Source organism: Sebastes umbrosus, chromosome 8, assembly GCF_015220745.1.
Source record: "Sebastes umbrosus isolate fSebUmb1 chromosome 8, fSebUmb1.pri, whole genome shotgun sequence".
NCBI lineage: Eukaryota > Metazoa > Chordata > Actinopteri > Perciformes > Sebastidae > Sebastes > Sebastes umbrosus.
This window is the reverse complement of record NC_051276.1, coordinates 20,476,395-20,498,006: the sequence shown is the minus strand read 5'-3', so window position 1 is coordinate 20,498,006 and position 21,612 is coordinate 20,476,395. Positions and strand designations below refer to the sequence as shown.

The 21,612-nt window shown below is 43.2% G+C and overlaps 1 protein-coding gene across 3 annotated transcripts in view; it reads right to left on the bottom strand.

The window, feature by feature from the left end:
• LOC119492345 (probable E3 ubiquitin-protein ligase HECTD4) overlaps positions 1–21,612 on the bottom strand; it is a 37,934-nt gene that overhangs the window by 9,067 nt on the left and 7,255 nt on the right. Inside the window, exons 5-60 of one of the 3 annotated variants that reach the window (XM_037776711.1) lie at positions 20,260–20,368; positions 19,283–19,421; positions 18,895–19,065; positions 18,602–18,794; positions 18,329–18,490; positions 17,758–17,871; positions 17,504–17,644; positions 17,181–17,416; positions 16,944–17,086; positions 16,727–16,797; positions 16,525–16,630; positions 16,266–16,386; positions 16,028–16,156; positions 15,504–15,628; positions 14,929–15,106; positions 14,737–14,840; positions 14,334–14,532; positions 14,112–14,231; positions 13,914–14,018; positions 13,656–13,819; positions 13,237–13,482; positions 12,441–12,633; positions 11,794–11,898; positions 11,593–11,681; positions 11,335–11,507; positions 10,844–10,979; positions 10,608–10,752; positions 10,326–10,492; positions 10,043–10,189; positions 9,757–9,941; positions 9,469–9,622; positions 9,066–9,346; positions 8,775–8,961; positions 8,602–8,683; positions 8,285–8,487; positions 8,047–8,182; positions 7,653–7,835; positions 7,334–7,498; positions 7,062–7,231; positions 6,680–6,795; positions 6,470–6,573; positions 5,863–6,024; positions 5,590–5,738; positions 5,385–5,464; positions 4,938–5,101; positions 4,528–4,765; positions 4,233–4,369; positions 4,004–4,130; positions 3,166–3,303; positions 2,906–3,042; positions 1,702–1,862; positions 1,433–1,614; positions 1,125–1,330; positions 902–1,032; positions 597–802; positions 305–484 (exon numbers count right to left, since the gene is read on the bottom strand). In XM_037776711.1, the coding sequence (XP_037632639.1) occupies positions 305–484; positions 597–802; positions 902–1,032; positions 1,125–1,330; positions 1,433–1,614; positions 1,702–1,862; positions 2,906–3,042; positions 3,166–3,303; positions 4,004–4,130; positions 4,233–4,369; positions 4,528–4,765; positions 4,938–5,101; positions 5,385–5,464; positions 5,590–5,738; positions 5,863–6,024; positions 6,470–6,573; positions 6,680–6,795; positions 7,062–7,231; positions 7,334–7,498; positions 7,653–7,835; positions 8,047–8,182; positions 8,285–8,487; positions 8,602–8,683; positions 8,775–8,961; positions 9,066–9,346; positions 9,469–9,622; positions 9,757–9,941; positions 10,043–10,189; positions 10,326–10,492; positions 10,608–10,752; positions 10,844–10,979; positions 11,335–11,507; positions 11,593–11,681; positions 11,794–11,898; positions 12,441–12,633; positions 13,237–13,482; positions 13,656–13,819; positions 13,914–14,018; positions 14,112–14,231; positions 14,334–14,532; positions 14,737–14,840; positions 14,929–15,106; positions 15,504–15,628; positions 16,028–16,156; positions 16,266–16,386; positions 16,525–16,630; positions 16,727–16,797; positions 16,944–17,086; positions 17,181–17,416; positions 17,504–17,644; positions 17,758–17,871; positions 18,329–18,490; positions 18,602–18,794; positions 18,895–19,065; positions 19,283–19,421; positions 20,260–20,368 (8,595 nt within the window). The remainder of the gene's footprint in view (positions 1–304; positions 485–596; positions 803–901; positions 1,033–1,124; positions 1,331–1,432; positions 1,615–1,701; positions 1,863–2,905; positions 3,043–3,165; positions 3,304–4,003; positions 4,131–4,232; positions 4,370–4,527; positions 4,766–4,937; positions 5,102–5,384; positions 5,465–5,589; positions 5,739–5,862; positions 6,025–6,469; positions 6,574–6,679; positions 6,796–7,061; positions 7,232–7,333; positions 7,499–7,652; positions 7,836–8,046; positions 8,183–8,284; positions 8,488–8,601; positions 8,684–8,774; positions 8,962–9,065; positions 9,347–9,468; positions 9,623–9,756; positions 9,942–10,042; positions 10,190–10,325; positions 10,493–10,607; positions 10,753–10,843; positions 10,980–11,334; positions 11,508–11,592; positions 11,682–11,793; positions 11,899–12,440; positions 12,634–13,236; positions 13,483–13,655; positions 13,820–13,913; positions 14,019–14,111; positions 14,232–14,333; positions 14,533–14,736; positions 14,841–14,928; positions 15,107–15,503; positions 15,629–16,027; positions 16,157–16,265; positions 16,387–16,524; positions 16,631–16,726; positions 16,798–16,943; positions 17,087–17,180; positions 17,417–17,503; positions 17,645–17,757; positions 17,872–18,328; positions 18,491–18,601; positions 18,795–18,894; positions 19,066–19,282; positions 19,422–20,259; positions 20,369–21,612) is intronic. The other 2 variants (XM_037776714.1, XM_037776712.1) reach the window with 2 other exon arrangements.

Sequence of the window (21,612 nt, the reverse complement as noted above, 5' to 3'; positions counted from 1 at the left end):
TGACAGAGAAAACATTGAAATTTGTTGAAATCTATATTTATCTTTGGTATGATTTATCTTGCTTTTTTATCTTGTTTTTACTTTACTTTCTGTGTTCTTCTTAACTCAGATAATACACCAACTAAGCATTAAAGAATATCCAAACATCATAAATCAAAATCAGGACCAAACTTAAGGTTTACTTAAGGTAAAATATCCACTAGTGTACATGTTGGGTGATTGTGGAGAAGGATGGGTTGCATTTGTATACAGCAACTATAAACAGGTTAAATGATGAGGGTGATTAAAATGTTGTTATACCCACCTAGTAGTTCTACCACCTGCAGCAGCACAGACGAGGGCACCGTGTCCAGCTCGTCCTCTGATCGCTCATTGCCCTCACCCAGCTTCCACGTCAACAGCTGTTCAGCAAATGCCATGGCCAGAGGGAACTCCAGCGGCAACGAGTGCAGCACCAGTACAGCACCAGGAGGGGGCGACACCCCTACAATCAAGACAATGGGATATTTAATTCCATTTGATCCTGTAACAGATTATTTTTTACAAAAAACTTGGAGCAGCCTGTATGAATTCCCCTTTGGCAGTTAGATACTCACCCAGTTTGATGTGCACCTTATCAGTGGGTATGATAACAGAGGGGTACTGGTTGGTGGTGGGAGGGGGAGTAAGGCCTGTGTTGGTAGGTGAGGCATCCAGTGGATAACACACCGCCTCCATCAGATTTAGCTGGCCATTTCTACGCACTTTGTGACCCAGGCCATACACCATGACTCGAGCCCAGGGGGCCTTGTAAAGGCTGGAGCTAATGGAGTGGAAACGACGGGAGAGAACTTAATGAAATTAACAGGAAATGGATGGTAAGAAATCTGAATTCATCATGAATTGCTGAAGAGGAACTCACTCTTTTCGGCAGCCCAGCTGGCTCTCCTTGCAGGATACGATCACAAATGCAGCACCTGGAAAGCTGACATCCATGCTGACCTTTGACTCTGTCACAGGAAACTCCTCAGATGTAAACTGCTCTGGTGCATTCTGTCAAAATGTACAGAATCATGAAAGAAGATTAGCAACTTTACAAACTGGGTAGGTATCCAGAGGCAAGGCACTGATTTGGCAGAGCTGACCTGTAGGAAGCAGCAGATCTGCTTTGTGAGCTCCAGCAGGCTTTCCTCTCCTTGATGCAAGGCACGGGTGATGGCCACTGTCAGCCACTCCCGGATGGGCAGAACATTGCCCTGGTAGAACAGCTCTGAAGGAGAGCAGCTTTGGTCCTGGAGGTTGTGAAGCATCGACTGGGCCAGTAGGATCGAACTAGAACTAATAGTGCCATCTGCAGGGAGAACAACATCAGAGCAATCAGCACAGAAACATTATTATTACATTAACATCACACTGAGACATTCAGTAATTCACAAGAAAAATGAATACTCACCAGGGAGGGGTGGAGCCAGCAGCTGATTCGACAGCAACTGCAGGTGCTCTAAGGTGATGTCACGGATAGCAGGTATGTGGAAGAGACGAGTGAAGGTGTGGGGGTTCTTGGGGGCGAAGATGTTGAGCAAGGCCATACGGCAGTATAACCGAGCCAGCGCACTCTCACAGCGAAGCAGTTCCCTACAGAAAAGCCATGAACCAGATTTTTTTTTGAGCACTGATGCAGGATTATTAGGATACATTATCCCCATTAAGTTCATACGTTACCTATGAATCTGAATGTTGCTACTGTCTAGAGAGACCAAGCCATTAGCCGCAGTCCGTCGAGATCCAGCAGGCGGGCGCTCCAGCATCTCAATAGGGTACCAATACCTCACCAGCACCCCCTCACTGCGCAGGTAGGTCTCCACCTGGACCAGCTCATTCACCTGGACAAGTTGAAGTTTGATGGAAGGGTTATATTGCAAGGCTTGATACCAGGCAAGCCAAACAAATGCTTAGACAGCATAGACAACAACAAGGGCACTGGATAACAGATATGTATGATATGTGTTGTAAATATGGCTTTGAAGAAGAGTTCTTTAAGTTGCAGAAAATGTATATTGTATATTTAAGGGAGAAGGTGTTTAATAAGTGCAAATATTAGAACTGCAACGATTAAATGATTAGTATGGAATATTTTCATGTTTCTTTTTCTCCTCTATGACAGTAAACTGAATATCTTTGAGTTATAGTCAAAAGACATTTGAGGGCGTCATCTTGACTTTGGGACACATTTTTCACCATTTTCTGACATTTCATAGACCAAAAAACTAATTGATTAATTGAGAAACAATGAAAATAATCCTCAATTGCAGCCCTAGTAAATATATCTGGGCAAACATTTTGTAGTAAACCAAAGTTGCAAACTTTGTGAAATTAAATATGATTATACTACTGAAAATGTTCTTTTTAATTTATCAAAAAAACAAAGATCTATTTGTGCTCAAATAAGAGCTGGTAAACTGCCTATGGGTAGGTACACTGCTCCCATGGTGCGATTTAGAATTCGTCATCTTTTGTTTAATGATATAAAGGATATGACTCAGATGGATATGAATGATTCACGACTACTAAAATGGTTGTATGAAAAAGGGACATTTACGTTGGCATCTTCTTTAAGGAATGCGTGGGAGCCCGGGAAGGGAATCTTGTATCAGTAATGAGTGGGTGGTAATGATGATGAATTTGTGTGTCTATTTTCCAGGTATTACTTTTTTTGGAATGATTTTGTTGTTTCCTTGTGTGAAGGAAACTGGTGTATTGTTAATGTTTGATGTAAATGTGTCTTATAATCCTATGAGGTATGGGCCAAGAAATGGCATGACACACGTAAAACTCAATTCACTCATCACACACAAACCAGTGAGAGTTTATAGATACATTTCCAATGATGGCTCAAAACTCTAAAGCATCAAGTATTTGTACTTACGGAGTCCACATCCAGCACCACCCCATGCAAACCAAATGTCTTCAGCATGCCCCGGATAGCAAACTTAGGCAGGGCCGTCCCTCCTGTAGTGCTGTTGGTGTTGTTGCTGTCCGGAGAGCGGATGACCACAGTCAAGCCTGTTTTGAGTGAAGACATTACTTAAACAAACAGTTTTAATACAGTTCTTACTTATAATGTACCCTGAAGCTAGCTAATTTGACCTTAAAGTGCGTAGGTATAGTGATGTAGGTGAATGGTACCTTTGCGAACTTTGTCAATAGTGAATTTGTTGGCCTCATCCTTGATATCCTCGATGGTAGGGAGGTAGAGGTCACGAGGAATGCCGCCATTCTCTTCATACAGGAACTCCACTGTCTGTCTTGCGATGTCAACCATGCCTGCAGTCAGCAAAATACACCACGGAGACAAACCGTGTCAAAGTTGTCCTTGTTTAACTTGTGTTAACCAAATTTGTGCAAAAAATCAGAGCTTACATAAAAACAAAATATGCACAGGCTCAGAATAGGTATGATTTAGTCAATCTTTCATTTAAAACAATTTGACATCAAGCTTATGTTTTCAACTCATTAAACAGGTTATTAACTTTTGTCAATTAATTTCATGTCAAATTTAACTATAGCACCATAATTACTCCACCTTGTTCTGATTTGTTAAATGATGATTAATTTTGAATTGTATTTATATTACAGTGCCCTCCTTGAATCTTGCATGAGTGCACATGAATTATTAGCAAGAAAGTAGAAAGCATTTTAACAGTAGAGCCTGATGAGGGATTTTAAAAGTGGAGCAAACATGTAGAAGAGGTGCATAATCAGTAGGGTTGGAATTTTAGGGTGTGAGTTTCCCACCTTAATTATGTTTGTGTTGCATTCATGATGAGATTCAAACACTAAAATGTCTTATTGTTCATGACACCTGTATTTTAAACTAAGCACTTTTTACTGACTGACCTCTATTGATCGGTTAAGTCCTTGTCTTGTTAGCAAAATAGGTGAAAATGTTTTATGTTATGGTAATTTGCCATGTGCTACACTGGACTTTTAAGTTATGTTTTAATGCTCTTCTTTCATTCTTTACCGAGCTGCAGAGCTCCTTTGATTTGGTCCAGGCCAGATTTCCTCTCAGCCTCGTTACGGAACCGCCTACGAATGGTAGGGAACACTTTGGTCTCCCAGGCCTTTACCAGCAAGGCGTAGTGATCCTCCTAGAGTCAAACACACAAATCAAAATAAACAATGTAATTAAAATTAATTTGGAAGTCAACATTAGAAGATGAGAAGCGTGGAGAAGTGGAGGCCCCACTCACTCTTGGGACATCATCATCATCCTCATCATCACTCTCATCATCGGCGATAGGAGGAGGATGAGGGTCAGGCCCAGAGGTGACCAGGTTCTCATAGCTCAGCTCAACTTTGTAATGGCACGACAGGTCACTGTTGTACTCTGTACAAACAGGAAAGGACAAAGAGAAAATGCCGGTTTAACATATGATACACAAACATTTCATCAGTGGATCGCAGTCCCTACCAGTATTTGGGGAATATTTATGCTAAATCAAAAAGGTAAAAGGTAATACGCTGAAATGAAGGTGATAAACATACGTTGCTGGGGAACTGCCACGGCTGCAATCCGACAAGGGGGTCCATGGGAGCCAGAGTCAGAAGTAACACTTGCACCTGCATCATTATCGCTGTCTGAGGCCATAGCAAAGGGCAGTGCTTCAAAATTTGCACTTATTTCCTCTGCAAGGTCGACGCACAAGTCAGCCGCATTTCTGTGTGCTTGGCCTTCTGCGTAAGCAAACGGCCGGCTTCCAAAGTTGGCACGGATCTTTGAGTTCTGCAAAACAATGGAAAGAAAAATAGGATTAACTGCATTAATCCTGAGGGAAAAATTGTGTTGCTGAAGAAGCAAAGAAAATTATACAGTATAACACATATTAAATATCAGTGATGAACCAAATTAAAGGTTAACAACAGTTCAAATATAAAAAATATCAACAGAAACTCACCTTTTTTTGAATGTGTACCAGGGGCCACATTCCACCAGCTACATCCTCAAGGATGGGGCCGAGCCGCTGGCCACAGTACGTAAAGTAGACCCTGCCTTTAGGGGCCTGACCAGGGGGCGGAGGAGTACCCTCAGAGCGCTCCCAGCCTATCCCAGCCACGTCGCCTGTGTTCATACAAACATACGGTCACATTCTCAGTAATGACTCAATGTGACAGGGAATGACATATTTTAAAGCATGCTAACACTAGATACAGCTTGAGTTAAAAAAGCAAAATATTCTTGCAAATCAGCTTTTTTTTTTGAAAGAGCAGCCAGATAACATACAATGCTTTTAAGGAGTTTAGTTCAAATCCATAACATACAGTGCTGTATGGATTTCTCAGTTGACTAAATCAAACAAAAGAGATTGTTTATGAAGAAAAAGATATTTTGTCTCCTGTCTCACCAGGAAGTAGAGCCACATCCAGCCTGACACTCTTCCACTGCAGCAGACTGGAGCCGTTATAATGCACTGCCCTACCATTACTGACACAGACAGACAGACGCACAGAGATGGAACAACACAAAAGAGAAGGAAAGCAGTCAGCACTCAAGTCAGAGACAGAGTAGTGGGAAAAAGGATCTCAGAGTTAATACGCAGGCAAACATACTTATGAAACAGACATGTGCCGACAGGGTTGGTCCACGCTCCGTCCCTCTTCTCTGCCTCGGTGGCAAAACCAAAGGACACGATTGGGCCACTGTCCTCCTCAGAGTCTCCATAGGAGACGATTTCTATCTCCCAGTAAAAAGACGGGGCCTTCATGGACAAAGAGAAGTAAATGGAAGACTTTGGACAGGCTGTGTTATCAGTGCATGATTTTATCTCACTAGCACATGGTAAAAAAAAAAACGAGAAGGCAAATATTTATGCATATGCCCACCTGAATTGGTACCGGACAGGTGGCGTAGATGAAGGTGCCTCTGGGCAGCCCTCCGCCAGCACTCGGATCAGCCAAGAAGGTGACAGAGGTCAGACGGGATGAGAACATGCAGGCACGGACCGGAGGGAACACTCTGGATGGACACCAAGTGATCTCCTTGGGCTGACGGGACGAGCACATCAAAGCGATAAGAGAGATAAGTGGGGCCGACAAATCGGACTATTTCATTTATCAAAATGTCTTTGAAGATTGAGTTGAGGCTCGCAGCAATATACGAATTTCATATTATAATTATCTTCAGCTGTCAGTCAATTAAAATATTAAACAGATTTTAGTGGTTTTCCATCAACCCTTTTTTAAGACTGAAGTTAGGCTGTCTTTGATGAGGGAAAAGCTCAGTTATTGCTTTTTCTTTCTCTGCAAACCTACGATTGTTTTTCCACCTTCTTCTGTGATAAATGTGGATTTCCAGCTGCATCCAATCCATCAATGTATGTTACACGAGGGGGGTGGGAGGGGATCTCTCTTGTATTTGTTGTTGGTTATAGCAATAAAAACAAAACCTACTAAAGCCCTACAAAAATACTATAAATCTGGTAACTCCCACCTGGCGTCTGTCTGTCTGAAGTGGTGGAGGAGGAGGCCGAGCGCAGTCCCGGTACAGCATTCTCACTCTTTCACATTGAGCCTCGACCATGCCGAGACGCTCCCCTGCACGAGAAGACAGAACTCAGTGAAAGATGTATTACAGACCAAATACATTACACTGTAAATGAAAGCTTTTTGGGTGCTATGACATGTCAGTATGTTTGCTCACCAGGGCTGCATTCCTGGGCAACCAGGTTGAGAACCTCAACAGCAGCAGGACACTGCTGGATGAACTCCTCACAGAAGGAGCTATCCTCCAGGAGCTGCGCCATCACCAGGCACGCCCTGAAAACCAGTAAGAACCTGGTGATTTCTGTCCAGTCCATGGTTTTGCCATCAAACTGCCATTACATTTTTTAAATAACATCACATAATCACACTTTCAAAAGGTTTCAGGTGCCCACATTTTCAATACAGTAGATTAAAAACAAGGCTACTCAACTTTAGACCATCAACGGAAACAAGCAAAAACTGATGACAGCTAGGAGAGGGCTAAAAGAAAGGCTGAACCTTCCAGAAGCACTAGTGTACCTCTACATGTGTTTACTAACCTAGTCCTGATTTCAGCCAGCAAGCGCACTGCAGCCATTACCGGGCTGGAGCCATCTCCTGTAGCTGGCAGAGAAGTGTGAATGGAGAGACTGCCCTCCTGTGGCAGAAGCATGGACTGCACTGCTTGTACCACCTTTTCTGTGATTGAGAGCTTATAGAGGGGAAGAGCCTGTTGGGGATGGGTAGAGAGTGAAATAGTGACACAAATGAGATTCAAGCTGATATTTTCCATAAAAATAAGGACTTTTGTGTTTGATGCTGAAACTTGTACCTCAGATCTGGGTGTGCAGAGGCGTGATATAGGTACTGTCAGGATGTCTGAGGCTTGGCAAGCTCTCCTGTACTCGCAAGAAGGGAACCTGACTGTAGCGATGCCCTCCTGCTCATTGATGGACATAACTATGCCCACGCTGCCCAGCACTCCTTTACCTACCACCTGCCGAGCAGAGGAATCACAGAAAATATGTCAACATTTCAAAGCTTTTGAGGGGAAAGGTAATAAAATGTTTTTTTTTCTAGGATGCAAATTACAGCAGGAGTCGGTGCGATAGTACAGCAGCATGTTCTCTGATTCGTCTCCCTTCACTAACCTGGACTTCAGAGCCGATCTTAATAGTTTCTTTGAAGCCACCGAGTGCACAAAGAGCAGCAACAGCTTGTCTGCCAATGGCCTGCAGCTTAGCCAGTTTCCTGCCACTGCTGCTCCCATTCTCCAGAATACTCTCAGCGTACTTCCCCAGCTGAGGGATAAACATCAAGGCCCGGGAGAGAACCTACCACAAAACCCCAAAGGAGAAAGCATTAGGTTTAATAGAAACAGCATCATATAGAATCTAGGGCTGTCAAAGTTAACGTGTTTATAATGGGTTCTATGGGCACCCATGAGTCTCCCATTTACAAACATGCTCACTTTATGATAATAACATGCAGTTTAGGGGCAAGTCATAGTCAAGCTGTTGTTGTTGACACATAATAGTCCTTTACCTTTTCAGCAGTGCTAGTCCAGATCTGAGCGGTGTTGGACTCGGGGGCAGTGAGCAGGCTATGCAGCAGAGCAATAACCTCAGCAGCCATACTGTTAGCAACATGGCCACTGATGAATGGCCTGACAGGGTCCGACCTGTTCAAGTCAAATTTAGAAGTCAGAAAAAAGTCTGTCACATATACAGTTTGATCAGACAAACACATATGTAAAGGAAAGCAGGCATTCTTGTTTACTTACCTGGCCAGATCTGCATTCCTGTCCCTACACACGGCGGTCTGAGCAGTTTTTTTCTTGTCACCAGTGGTGATGCCTCCAGCAGCCTCTTGGGCTAGAGCCTCCACAGGTGGACCAACACTCACTATCAGACCAGACTGGGCCCATTTGTTGGCCTTCCTCAGGGCAGCAGCTGCCTCTTCTGTGATAACCTCACAGCTGCCACTCTGGAGACGGTTTAAAATAGGACAGCAGAGTTAAGGATGGCACTTGGTGAGTATATTGCGAGTATACGCTTTTAAATTCTGGGTAAATTGTTTTCTTCTCAGTAAAACTCTGACCTTTGTCATGTCTCTGTCCATCTTTACCACCTTTTCCATGTTCGCTCCAGTGCCAAGCCGAAAGGGACGTCCCTCTGAGCTGCTGCATTTTGGAAGGAACGCTCATGTCACAGAAACCCAGACAAAGCTTTGCTAATGTGAAATAAAAGCAAAGGCATTAGAGGTAACCTTACCTGAGAAGCGGTTGTAGAACCTCATGAGATGACTGGTCCTCTCTCTTGTGGATAAAGATCGATAGCTTGCCATCAACTGCCTCTCCCTCCTCCCCAACCTCGTCAGACTTCAAAGCTCCTTTGGAGCTGGCACGGGACAGACTAGTGTCTGGCTCAGAGGAGCTGGGAGAGAGCAGGGTCTGACAGCCTGGTAAAGAAAGATTAGTGTAAATATTAACAATTAGCGAGAGAAAGTAACTTCATTTTAATAAAAGATCATTTATTTAGTATTCCGAGGTAAGAGAGACCAACCTGGTACTACATAGTCTGCCAGCTTTGCTAGCAACAAGGCAGCAATACGCGAGGCAGGGTCACTAGCGTCTTGTTGCTCAGCATCTAGCGTGTTGATAGAGTAGCTCCATGAGGGCAGAGCCACATTACCGCAGTCCTCCACGCTCATGAGAGGCAGGGCGGCTCGGCATAGCTGCAGGATGATAAGTACCAGCTTTGGAGAAGGTCTCTGGTCAAGCAGCAGAGACAAGAGCTTAGAAACACAAGCTGGCTGGCTCAGGATAGCTTTCCCTATGTGGCTCCTGGAATACAAAACAAAGCAACAAACATTGTATGAATACACACAAATATATACAAAGACATGATGGTACACATACATGATGCAAACAAACACATCATATACATACATGACATCAAATTTTACCTGGAAAGGTCATTGAGCAAACTGAGCACATCCTGTAAGGCATCATTGCCAGCTGCCTGATTCCCACAGCACTCTGTGGCTCTGGCCAGGTGGTTGGTCAGCAGGCTGGACACCTGCCGCGCCAGACCAGAGTGCACTGCATCTGTAGACCCACCTTTAAAGAGAAAAAGAATGATTACTTACCTATCATTACACCATACTACTAACGTTGTAGTGTGCAATCATTCCATCTGACTTTTCTGGATCAACACAAATATATTGAGGTATTTAGATACAAGCATTATATACCTTCCACCTTCTCCCACTCGATGCAGCGGTTAGCCAGCACCTGGAAAGCAGCCCAAGCCATGGTGGCCACCTTCTGCTTTTTGGTCTGCTTCTCGTTTGAGCTGCATTCCCTCTGACCGCTTAAACTACACAGGCTGTCCATGAGCTGGACCAGACCACTCCGAACCAGACACTGCTCCTCGCTCCTATGACAACACAGATAACAAAAGAGGGAAGTAAGGAATCTGAAGGTTTAGTAATACCGAGACAAATCAAAAGAGAGATGATGCAAGATGAATTATCTTGCCTGGTGTAGGGGATTGTGCAAAGCAAGCCAATACTGTTGGCACAAGCAATGGGGTAGCGAGCACATAGTGACACTACAGACGTCATGGTCTCCCCAAAGGCCTCCTGCACCTGCTCTACCATTCCACCGCAGGTCAGCTCCTCGATCCTGCACAGATGGCACACAAACACAGATGTCTAGAGGAACCAGGCACATTCAAACATTGTAGGTTAGTGTGTGCACCTATATATGTATGTAGAGTAGGTTGGGATTGTTACTAGTGTTTATACCCCCCCTTTCTTACCTTGGGCCACCTTGCAGCACCATGGTGACAGGCCCCACCAGGTGGGTGACGCCACCAACTCTGACAGCAGCAGTGAGCAGCTCCCTCATATGAACAAGAGCCTGCTTCCGCGTGCTGCCACGTCTCCATCGCGTCTGCGCAGCAGACAGGAAACTGCTGCTTGACACCTACAGAAATTATCGTTCAATGTCAGACCAAAATTCACCTACTGATGAATCATGCAGCTATGGCAAAAAACAATTCAATATAAAAAAAGGAGTGAGGGATGAGTAAGAGTCTCACAGTCTGATCAGGTGTAGTTCCGATAAAGGCGAAGAGCTGTCCCAGCAGCACGCTGTATGTTGGTTTGTCACGGCTGTCCTCGATGGCCAGAGACTGCAGCAGGGTAAATGAGCTGCTGCGATGACTAGTAGGGTGGTGTCGCCTCCTAAAGGCAACAAGTAAAGGAATACATTCATCCCCAGTTCATTTACGTGATTCTCAAACATTAATTCTATCAAACAAGAATAGACAAATACCTTTGGGGCGCGTGTGTAAACTCTAAGTCTTGGTTAGCGATCATCTCTAAGTCAGAGGGTGCGGACATGCTGCGTAGGAAGACTGGCTGCTTCACCATGGGGATCACCGTCTTGGCGTCTGACACTGACTTAGAGGCTGGCACAAAAAAAATCAGAAGAGTTAGATGAGAATAACACTCACTGCCATTTTGTCTCCCGTGACTGATGTCTTGGGCTAACTTAAACACAAACACTGACAGGGGAAAATATTGATTCACTCACAGAAATAAGGCGGTGATACAATATGTATTTCTAAAAAAAGTCAGACTCTAGTGTAAGTTACATAATGGTACCCATAGATACACTAGCTGATGGACATTTCAATAGTGTGAGTGACAACATGTGGTTTAAACATCTGTCTGAAGGAACAAATCTCTTAATCACAACCCTGCTGCCCAACACGGTTTCACTTAGTAACTAATTAGTAACATAAGAGGACACATCTTATGTACCTGGACCTGGAGTACCAACAGGTGTGGTGGTTAGGCTTCTGCAGTGTGGAGCGATGGTAACATGGAGCAGCAGCTCAGTGCGGTTCATCAGACTCTTCACCAGTGCCTTAGTTTTGGCCAGTGAGGTGCTACTTCTGAGGTGCATGGTGTTTACCTCCTGAAAGAACTTCTCCCTGTTGATGAAGATAAATCATGTTACCGCATGAACTGACCCATGACATCTGTTCAAAGTGCTAGGATCATTATTTTAATACTTGCCTCAATGCAAGGACAACATTTTCCAGATCACTGAAATCAAGCGGGACCTCCTTCAAGGAGCAAAGTAGTTCCAGCTCCTTAATTTTGTTCTGGTACGAAAAAACAATATGAATATCAAAAAAATGGTAGTGGCAATGGTATAATATCTAGAGGAAAAGTTGTTAATTGTGTGTGTGTGTGTATGTGTGTGGAGCAGGGTACCTCAAAGAAGTGGTAGTCATGAAAGAAAGGAGTGTTGTTCTCCAGCTTTCCCTGCTGGGCCTCCTCTACCTCATTCTGCCACTTCTGCTCCAATTCTGCAACACTCTGAAAGAAACACAGGAGATAATTAAACTCCAACGTTTTGTTTCTGTTCAGGTTGGTAGCCCGATTTACTTTTTTTAATCTAAACTCGGGTCTTCTGTTCAGCCTCATCCTTTTTTTAAATCAATAACCTAATCTGTTTTTGATATTACTCTCCTATTTCCAGGCTGTAGTTTAATATACTGCCCATGATGCAAATATCTCTCCATTTTGTTGTCATATCAGCAGCATCCTGACAATTAGAGATATTATAAGGTGGTGTAAATATGCCCAGTATGCCAACTTCCTTGCTGCAAATAAATATAGCTTTGCAACAACAACACCACCAGGTAAAAAGCAACTCCCTATTAATCCCATTCCCTGTAACCAACAGGAAGTACTTTATTAAACTATCAAACATAGAACTTTCTTCAACAGCCTAATTAAAAACAGACAAGATGACAAACATGCACAGTGTGCACAGTGTGTCTTCCACTAATGGCAAGCAAACATAATTCAAAGCATAGTAGTTTTTTAAAAGCCTTACTGTGTTAACAGAAGCTCACCTGCAGCTGACGCTCCATAGCATTGATCTTCTTGAAGGTCTCAGCCATGATCTTACAGACCAGGTCGTACTCTTCTGCGTGATCCTCGCGGTACTGGTAGTTGACAAGTGACTGAAGGGCGTCCACCAGGCTGAGGTGTTTTATGACACAGGATACTATAACCTCCTCCATAACATCTGGCCTGATCACCTCCCTTACAGACAAAAAAAAATGGTTGAGTTGCTTTTGACAAGAAAAAACAGTTGACTCACTATCACATCATCATTTTAAAGAAATATCACATCCTTAATCCAATAAACACACAAAAAACGACCCAACTATGGCTGCTATAAATGGGGAGAGTTGCAATACCAAGAGGAAAACAAATGATGATGATTGAAAACAGCGGTACTAAATAAAAAATGTGCTGTATCAACAAAGCTGAAAGACATACAAAAGCCGAGATAGTTATTCTATTTTAAAGCAGGATGTGTGATCAAAATCAGTAGGACTATAAAAGGATATTCTGATCATCTGTGAACCAGTTTGAAAACATATTTATATTTCATTACATAATTAATTTACAAAACTGTGGGCTTCGATCTTGGATCTGTACAATTAAAATCTTAGAAAGTGTTGCTTTTTGTTGCTTCACTTCTCTTTAGTCTTCGATAGTCTGTAAAAACCATGTGCTTGGATTTGTGAAAGCCTGAATGGCAGCGCTTTATCATTTCAGCAATGTTTTTATGTTTTTTTTTTCTTTGTACAGTGATGTCAAATGCACACCCTCTGTACTGTGACAGCATGACCCCCTTACTTGATGCTTGGACGAAATTGCGGTCGAGCCCTTCCAGACACCTCTCGTAGCCTACCCATGATGCCTGGAGGGAGGCGGATACGAGGCAAGTCAAAATAGGTCCCCGGCATGAGGCCTGGGGGTGGGATGAGCACGTCAGATGGATAGGTGAACTCCCGGTCCTCCTCGATAGTGAGTGGCAGAGGTGAAGGGCTGGGCGTGAGGGCAGGAGAGATCGCACCATTCGCTTCCACCTGCCACTGACACCTAAAGAAAAAAACAAAGCTCATCATCAGTCTGTCATCTCGGTGTTCCTCGTCTTCAACTACGTACCACTGCACTGAATGTTGTTTACCAATTCTTACATTGTACTATACAGTACATATCACACAGGCAATCAATGACAATAGAGACATTTTGTAGTATTTCCATTTAGTCACCTTTGCAGCAGCTTTGAGCAGAGCAAATCGTGACAGGCTTCCTCCTCTCTTGTCACCTCCGGCCCGTTATAGAGAATGCGTAGCATTGAGCAAGCCAGCACTGACAGACCCAGGGCAAGGTCTGCCAGGAAGGGGAGGCCTCCAGAGACATCCTCTGATGACTCCTAAAAGCAAAAACAAACGGCATGATCAGAATTAGCTGTTGTTCTTCATGTTATGATTAAACAACAGTAAATACAGATGTTTGGGACATTTTACCTGAGCTCTGACAGTGCAGGAGAACCCCCACATGGCTTTATCGGGGGTGTTGTGTTCACGTCCGCTCCTCATCTCAAAGGAAAACGTCACCGTGTCTCCTTCGACCTAAAACAGGACACAGAAAAAAATGTAGCTCTTCAAGACTGTATGTGCACTATGTTTTCACCGTGTATGTTTGAGCAAAACAGCTTCTTTTACCTTGACAAGGTCTTTGGGCCATCCTGTCCCCAAGACACTGCGACTACCATATCCCAGAGTGTTGCCTCCATACTCTGTTACTTTACGACTGTTGGTGTTGGGACCAGCATAGATAACCAACTAAAATAACAGAAAATAAATTTAGTCAAAGACGTCCCCAACCAGAGCTACAAAGGATGAAGGCCATTGTGCTAACAGTTAGTGTATTGTGAGAGTCGGTACCTTGTCATAGTCATACTGTGAGGAACAGCGAGAATCAAAGCGAAGGTACAGGCAGCGGGCTCCTGGGATGTGTACCGTCTCCTTGAACTTGTAATTGTCCCTCACAGGGTGCACAGTCTCTACTGTTTTCCCAGCAGCCCATGGGGCAGGGATCTTCAGCCCAGTCAGGAAACCGGGCTCCTCACGTTCGTCAAGAATTCTAATATCAAGGATACAAATAAATGACTGGTTTTAGAAAACTGAGCTTATGACAGACAAAACAGCTGGCACATAAGTTACCATATGCTCTTCTATGATCATGATTAAATAAGATTTTCATCATTAAAATGCTAAATTATGCAGCAAAGTGATCCAATATACGATTATTTTTAACATTCTTCTGGTGGACCTTCAGAAAACGTACTTGTCATCGCCAGCACATGCCTTCGCCCCCAGCCCTAGAGAGCCACCCATAGGTGGAGGCTCCTCAGTGAAAAGTGGAGACTGGGTCTTTAGTAGCAGGGCAGTCTGGGAAACGGAGAGTGGAAATAAATACTTTAATGATGACTGCTTTTTCTACTAGAGGAAAAAACGTTTTATTCAATGCAAGAATTGCCTTTTGGACTGGCAAGACTCCAACCTGGCTGGTGTAGAGGACCAGCTGCACCAACTGAGGCATGAGGGCGTCGGCGAGAGTGAGGGTCTGCAGGTTGGGGTGCATCAGAGAGGTGAGCAACACTGGAAGCAGGTGCCCAAGCATGGTGGCCTTGGTTACCTGCTCCAGGCCTTTCAACCTGAACAGGAAGAGAGGAGGCAAAAATGTAATGTTAAGGTGATGAATCCAAGGCAGAAAAACAAGACAAGAAATGGGGGGGGGTAAGCCACAGTGATTTTAAAACTCTGCATCCATAAATGATTTCTCACTCTCTTTTATTCTTTGTAAGGAGGCTGCAACATCACCAAGGTTTAGCTAAATCTTGTTTCACGGTGAAATAGTGCATTAGAGCCAACTAAGAGACGTCATGTCTGGTTTTGTTTTTGTCAGTGACATTTTGGTTTTATGGTAGTACAGTTGACATCACAGATTAACTTCAAAAGTCTGCTCATGTAATATAATAAAACAAGTGGATAGTAGATTTTAAAAAGGTATCCAGCAGCCACTGTGGCTGTCTGACCAAAGGGTTCTTTTACCTGGTTTCTCTGTCAGAGATGTCGCTGTTGATGAGTGCTGTGGTCACCTGCTGCAGGGTCTCCAGCACTTCATCACATCCCACCAGGATCTTGGTTGCGAGGGATAGGATGCTACCTTGCAGCTCCTGAGGACCACACATACAATATGCCCAAACTTACGTAACTCTGCTTTCAAGATTTGCAATTATCACCTCTTTCATGCAATATGTAGTTCTACAAACATAATTAATTTACTTTAATGTCTACAGATAATCTGAGCCGTTCATTTACATAAGACTGTTATGTTTTCATCCTTTTATCAGTAACTATGATTAGTTATAAGAAGAAGAAACGACACAAATCCTTATTTAATCTAGCACTGTTAACTGATAACATTGAAACGGCAATGAGCACAAATTGCTATACTATGCCGTAACAGAACATGCATCTCCCATTGCTCCGTTTGGTGGGTTGGTCTCTCATTGACAGACACACAAACAGACTCCACGTAAACAAACGTAGGGGAACTTAAAGGGGATGTTTACCTGTACCTTCATTGTTTCCCCCTGTAGGGAGCTATCACTGTCGTCGTTATCATCCGGACGGATAAGAATGGTGTTACTGAGGAGGTGGTTCTGAACGGCCATGAGGTAGCGCAGACTAGGTGAGACCACCTACAGAGAGGGCAAAACCATCTCAAGTTAATACGAGTGCAGTATCACAAAAAAATGTGATCTTAATCAACACAGATGGCATTTCGTTCTGTTGAACTGATGGTCATACTGGCACAGTGGAGAGCAGCTTCTGGAAGTCGTCTCGGGCGACAGTCTGACATTTGGTAATGACGAGGCAGGATTCCCGGACTACAGTCTTGAGGATACAGTGCAGCAGCTCATCGTTCAATCTGTAAAAGAGAGAGATCTCTATCACTTTAAAGAAGTATTTACCTACAGGGAGCTTACTTGTGTTTTTAAGCCAAGACATTGCATTGTTCTGGGCTGGAAATAATATTGCACCCTATAGTTACAGGATAGCCACGTACCTGTAGTGGTCATCTTCTTCACTCCCAAATCTGTTCTTCTGCAGTTGGTCTGCCAAGTTGGTAAGGATGACATCACGAAGTTGAGACAGGCCACCGTTCCTTTCACCTGAGGATCACACACAAATACACAGAATATTAGCACAAAACAGTTATAGTGCCAGTTATAATAAAATCTGTTTTTTTACTGTCATACTGTCATCACCTTCAGTTAAAACCAGTTTCAGCAGTTTGTTGAGTTCAGCCTCCCCCTGATACAAAGTATTCAGCCCTGAGCTACAGGGACAGAGATGAGATGAGATAAACAAAGGAGGTCAATTTAAATATCCTTATGATCACTGATTATACAAAACACCATTTTAACTATTACTGTTATTTTATACACATGGTATATTGGATTTTATGTGGAATTTCTGACTTACCTGATGGCCAGGCACACCTCTCTCTGAATTTCTGTTCCTATCTGATCAATTGGAGCCATGAGTAGCTGCCACAGGAGTAGGCCTGAACGACGCACACTCTCCCTATTCTGCTCCGACTGAGGATTGAAAAACCTAAACACCACCTGGACAGCACAGACAAAAAAAATAAACAACTCAAAAACACAGAAAATAGCATCAGTGATTTTCTGCAAATCCCCAACTACACCTCTAACTGACCTGGAACACCACCAAGATGCAGCGGATGATGCAGGTGTCTCCATTGACCATGGCCTTCTCCATAATGTCACAGATGCTGCTGAAGTGACGGGCCTCGATGGGATGTTGTTTACCCAGCAGGGCCCCAAGGGGCAGGCTGTTGCTGCTGGCCGCCAGCAGGTTGAGCTGATGGATACACATAGCACCTACATGATGAAGCAGCTGGTTGATCACCTCGCCAGTGGCCACTGTTTCCTCTGTGAAAGGACAAGTTTTGCAGATGTTCAAATGTCTGACCTGCTAAAAAGAGCGTCTGGTGGTTTTTCAGTGCAATATTTATCTACCTTTGGGTTCTTTAATGACATGGCTGACACCGAGCCTATGGCACACATGATGAAAGGCTTGGTTCCCGGGATTGCACCATTGATCTATGTAATCACTGGAGCAGGTCCAGATCAAGTTGTTCAGTGCATCATAACATGCTCCTATGAAGCCAAAGATTACAGAAATAGATGTCACTTAAATTGACAAAACATTGTGTAATTATCGTCTGTGAGTTCAACACATAAGAGTAGCCTGTGACGAAAGCAGAACTCACCTAGCCCCGCCACCTGGGCTCCCCTGCCTAGGGAACTGCCAGGAGCATCGATGAGGTCTGCGCGGCTGCTGAACTGACCGTCAGCCAGGTTAAAAACCAGGCTGGAGGCTAATACTGACCAAAAATAAAAAGTTAAGTTTAGTATATAAACTAATTACTGACAATATTGAATAGTACAAAGCATTGGGGGGTTTACAATATCTTTTACAAAACATTTCATTGATTATTCAATCATAAACAATGCAATTTTTGTTACCAGAGCTTGTAAATGTCTATATTAAAACATTGTGTGTGTTCAAATATAATGTAATATAACAATCATCAATCCTTACTTAGGACTTCAAGCTGTTATCAGACTGTAATCAGAACATATGTTATCCACCAGCAGCTTCAGATGATGGAAAATGCTTTGTTTACTTCTTTTCCAAAGTCTTTGTAATGTAGCTTTACATTATATTAAATTTAATCACATTATCTTAAACTAAATCCCAGCATAACTGCCATAAGTTATAACAAAAAAAAACTCAACACAATGAGGATTTGTGTTTGAAGTGTCTGTGTGTGCTCTTACTTTTGAGAGAGGACAGGCTACTGGTACCTCCAAATAGGGAGCGAGTGGCAGAGCTCCCAGATACACCAGGAGGTGAGACCAGCATCACTAGGTAGGTTCCACACACATACATAGGGGTCTTTCTCAGGGTCTTTAGAGGGAGTCCACAGCTAGTGTTCACAGCTATGAAAGAGTTAACAGAGAAGTGTCATCAGAAAATATTTTTGATAGCTCCATGATCCATATGTTTTGCACGTTAAAGCATATATGATGTTTGGACGACTGATGAATTACCAGACTGTTCCTCTTTGACCGTGTTGGTGATAGCGGAGCCTGTGAGAGCAGCCAATGTGGCAGAATGGGAGGCCCGGAAGCGTGACATTCGACTCAAGAGAAGCTCATTCAAGCACTTTGAAGACTCGCCTTCCTTGCGAGTTAGAATGACCCTCTCCTGCAAGATGTCTGCAACACACAACCCTGTCTGTGTCTGCGCCGTGGACATGTGGGGGAGAGAAAACATCAAAAATGGAACACGGACATAAACAGGCTGAAACTACTGTGTATATGGCAGGGCGTATAGTACTCACAGACAGGTGAAAGACATCCATGAAGACAGAGTGGCCTTTCTGTGTCTTCTCATTGAGACTGGCTGGGGACCAGACCCAGTACAGGTAGGTTCCATCTGAGCAGAGGTGCAGCGTGGTCATGCTGCTGCCCACGGGGAAGTGGTGGGCTGGCATGGGCACAATCTGGCACACCTGAAAAAAAAAAATAGATAAAATCACACAGTGAACATTAGCATCGGCTATGCTTGTCATTTCAACTCAGAGTTGGTTGGATTTGAATGGCCACAATTAGAGTGAATGTAGCTTTTATCTTTTGTGTTGAAAGTGTAATGCATCAAGACTTACAATGCCAAATTTACTGAATGATTCAATATCATATTCAAAACAGTGGAATGAAAGTATACAGTACCTGGAGGGTGAAGGGGTCAACGACCTGGCACAGCTGATGAGGCTTGGCATCAAAGGAGGAGGGACGGTGGAGGAGGCGACCGCTGCAGAACACCACCCAGCCAGGCTCCAACTCTTCGTTTCGACAGTACACAAAACCCCTGCACAAACACAAATGCAGTGCATCTATTGAAGTGTTCTGTATTGTGTACTAATTGAATACTTGAAAGTGGAGCTTTCTGTCGAAAAAACAGTTGAGACTTGAGAAAATTAAGTCAATTGAGTTGAGTGGCAACACTGCATCACATCACATGTATACATTATCTACAAATTAATTTAATCTAATTTAAACCCCAATTATTTCAAAAGAATTAAGCATCTTGTTTACCCTTTTCAGTGCTTACAATTACTATTAATTAAGAGTATGTCCTCCAAGAAAAAGAGTTGGCGTGCTAGTTCAAAGCTGTTTTGGGGTCTACAAATCTAGTTGTTTGCTAAGAACTGTACTAATTGCTGTAGTATGAGTCCCACTGAGTCTCATTTCCTGACAAAAATGTTTGTTTTCCATGTTGTTGTTTCTCGTGGAATCAAGAAAACACTTCTAGCATAACTAACTAACTCGTAGGCCTAAACCTGGCACATGTATCTTTTCTGCAAGTGAAAAAAAAATATCTCTGGGCCCTTGGAACTCTAAAAACACAGTGTGGAAGTAAGCTGTTCTTCACTTAGAAATTGGTTTATTTGCTAGCACAGCATGGAATTAAGAGGCAAAGCACACAACGCCCCTTTGTCCCTTTTAATAATCTACTAAATCAATCAGAGACAGTTAGGGAGGACGTGACTGTGTGCTGCAGATATTGGTTTAAAAATGTCCAGTAAATAACACAGCGTCATGGGATGAGTAAGTGATAAGGGATATTTTTGTGTTTTGCCCTCTATTGCTATTCTCTGAATGCTGCGGATAAAGAAAGGCAGGAGCGAGAAGGAGCGTCACATTACCTCAGTGTCCCATGTAAACCAGAGCCCAGCTTGCTGAGTCCTCTCCCGGAGGAGTTAGTGGTATACAGATAGAGCCCGTCTGTGGCTAGACAGCGCCCCAGGTCGGTGTCTGCAAGACACAGGGACAAAAAGGATTCAATATAAGGGCAATGACAGACAGATGACAGATAATCGTAATGAAAAGTAGTGTGAGGTATCAACAGGGGAGTGGGTGAAGTGGAGAGTGGGATAAATAAGAAATACAAAAATGAGAATTTAGTAAATAATTAAAATACATTTTGAAAGTGTACAAGGGCTTAGAACATTATGATATAAGTATATGATGGCCATCCCCATACTCACTTATGTGTCATAAGTTGTTGCAGTAATTTTTGGGTTGATACCATTTGTTACACAGATTTGGTGCAAAATTTTACAATTTTTTACCACTTGAGAATTGATAAAAAAAAATCCAAAATACCACATTAAGACACCAAGACCTTGAGGAACACCATAGGAAAAAGCCATGCTCCGATTCAGTATCAAAAACTTTTGACGTTTTGAGATATCTGCAAGAATTGCATTTTTCGGTGAATTGGATGGCGAGCACTTCTGCTCGGAAAACACCTTATTGTCAATCTACCTAGGAAAGCTATCCATCCTCTGAATGCCCTAGTTTGTCTCTAGTTTGTGATTGTGAAGTTTCGTGAGGCTGTGATTATCCTAGAGGTCACAACAGCTCATTTTCTCTCACTACAATGAAATAGCTACTGTGGGGACTCACATCATCACACAGGAATACAATTGGGCTGATTGAAACAACAAGAGTCTCAGCTTTCCAGTCATACCAGCCAATTTATGCAATTCCGAGACTGTTTAGGGACCCCATTATGCAGAAATATTCAAATACACCATTTTTAGAATAGGCAAAAATAACACATTTATACTGCATGCAAACAACTGCATGTGATTATCATAAAGTCTGCATGTCACTTTAGCTCTAAAACTGAGCCTGCTACAGCCTCTGAAAGAGAGTAAAGTCGGCCGAGGGCGCCGACGCCTTCAAGGAGTGGAAGAGGTTAACATGTAAATATACAAACCTGCTCTATGGATATACTGTATGTTCTGATCAGCTTCTGTCACTTTACAAACAAGGTCAGCTGATGGATTGCTGAAGATCGAACATCACTCTGCCCTCCTCTGCTTTACCTCCTCACAGTCACAGCTCTTTAGTTCCAACATAGTGCTCTAATCTCTTCACTATACATATATATACAGTAAAATGAGGCAAAATTAGCCTTGAACTTGGCAATGCACTCTCCTCACTCCATTTTTGTTGGGCACACTTCATGTATTTCAGACAAAGGGGATTAT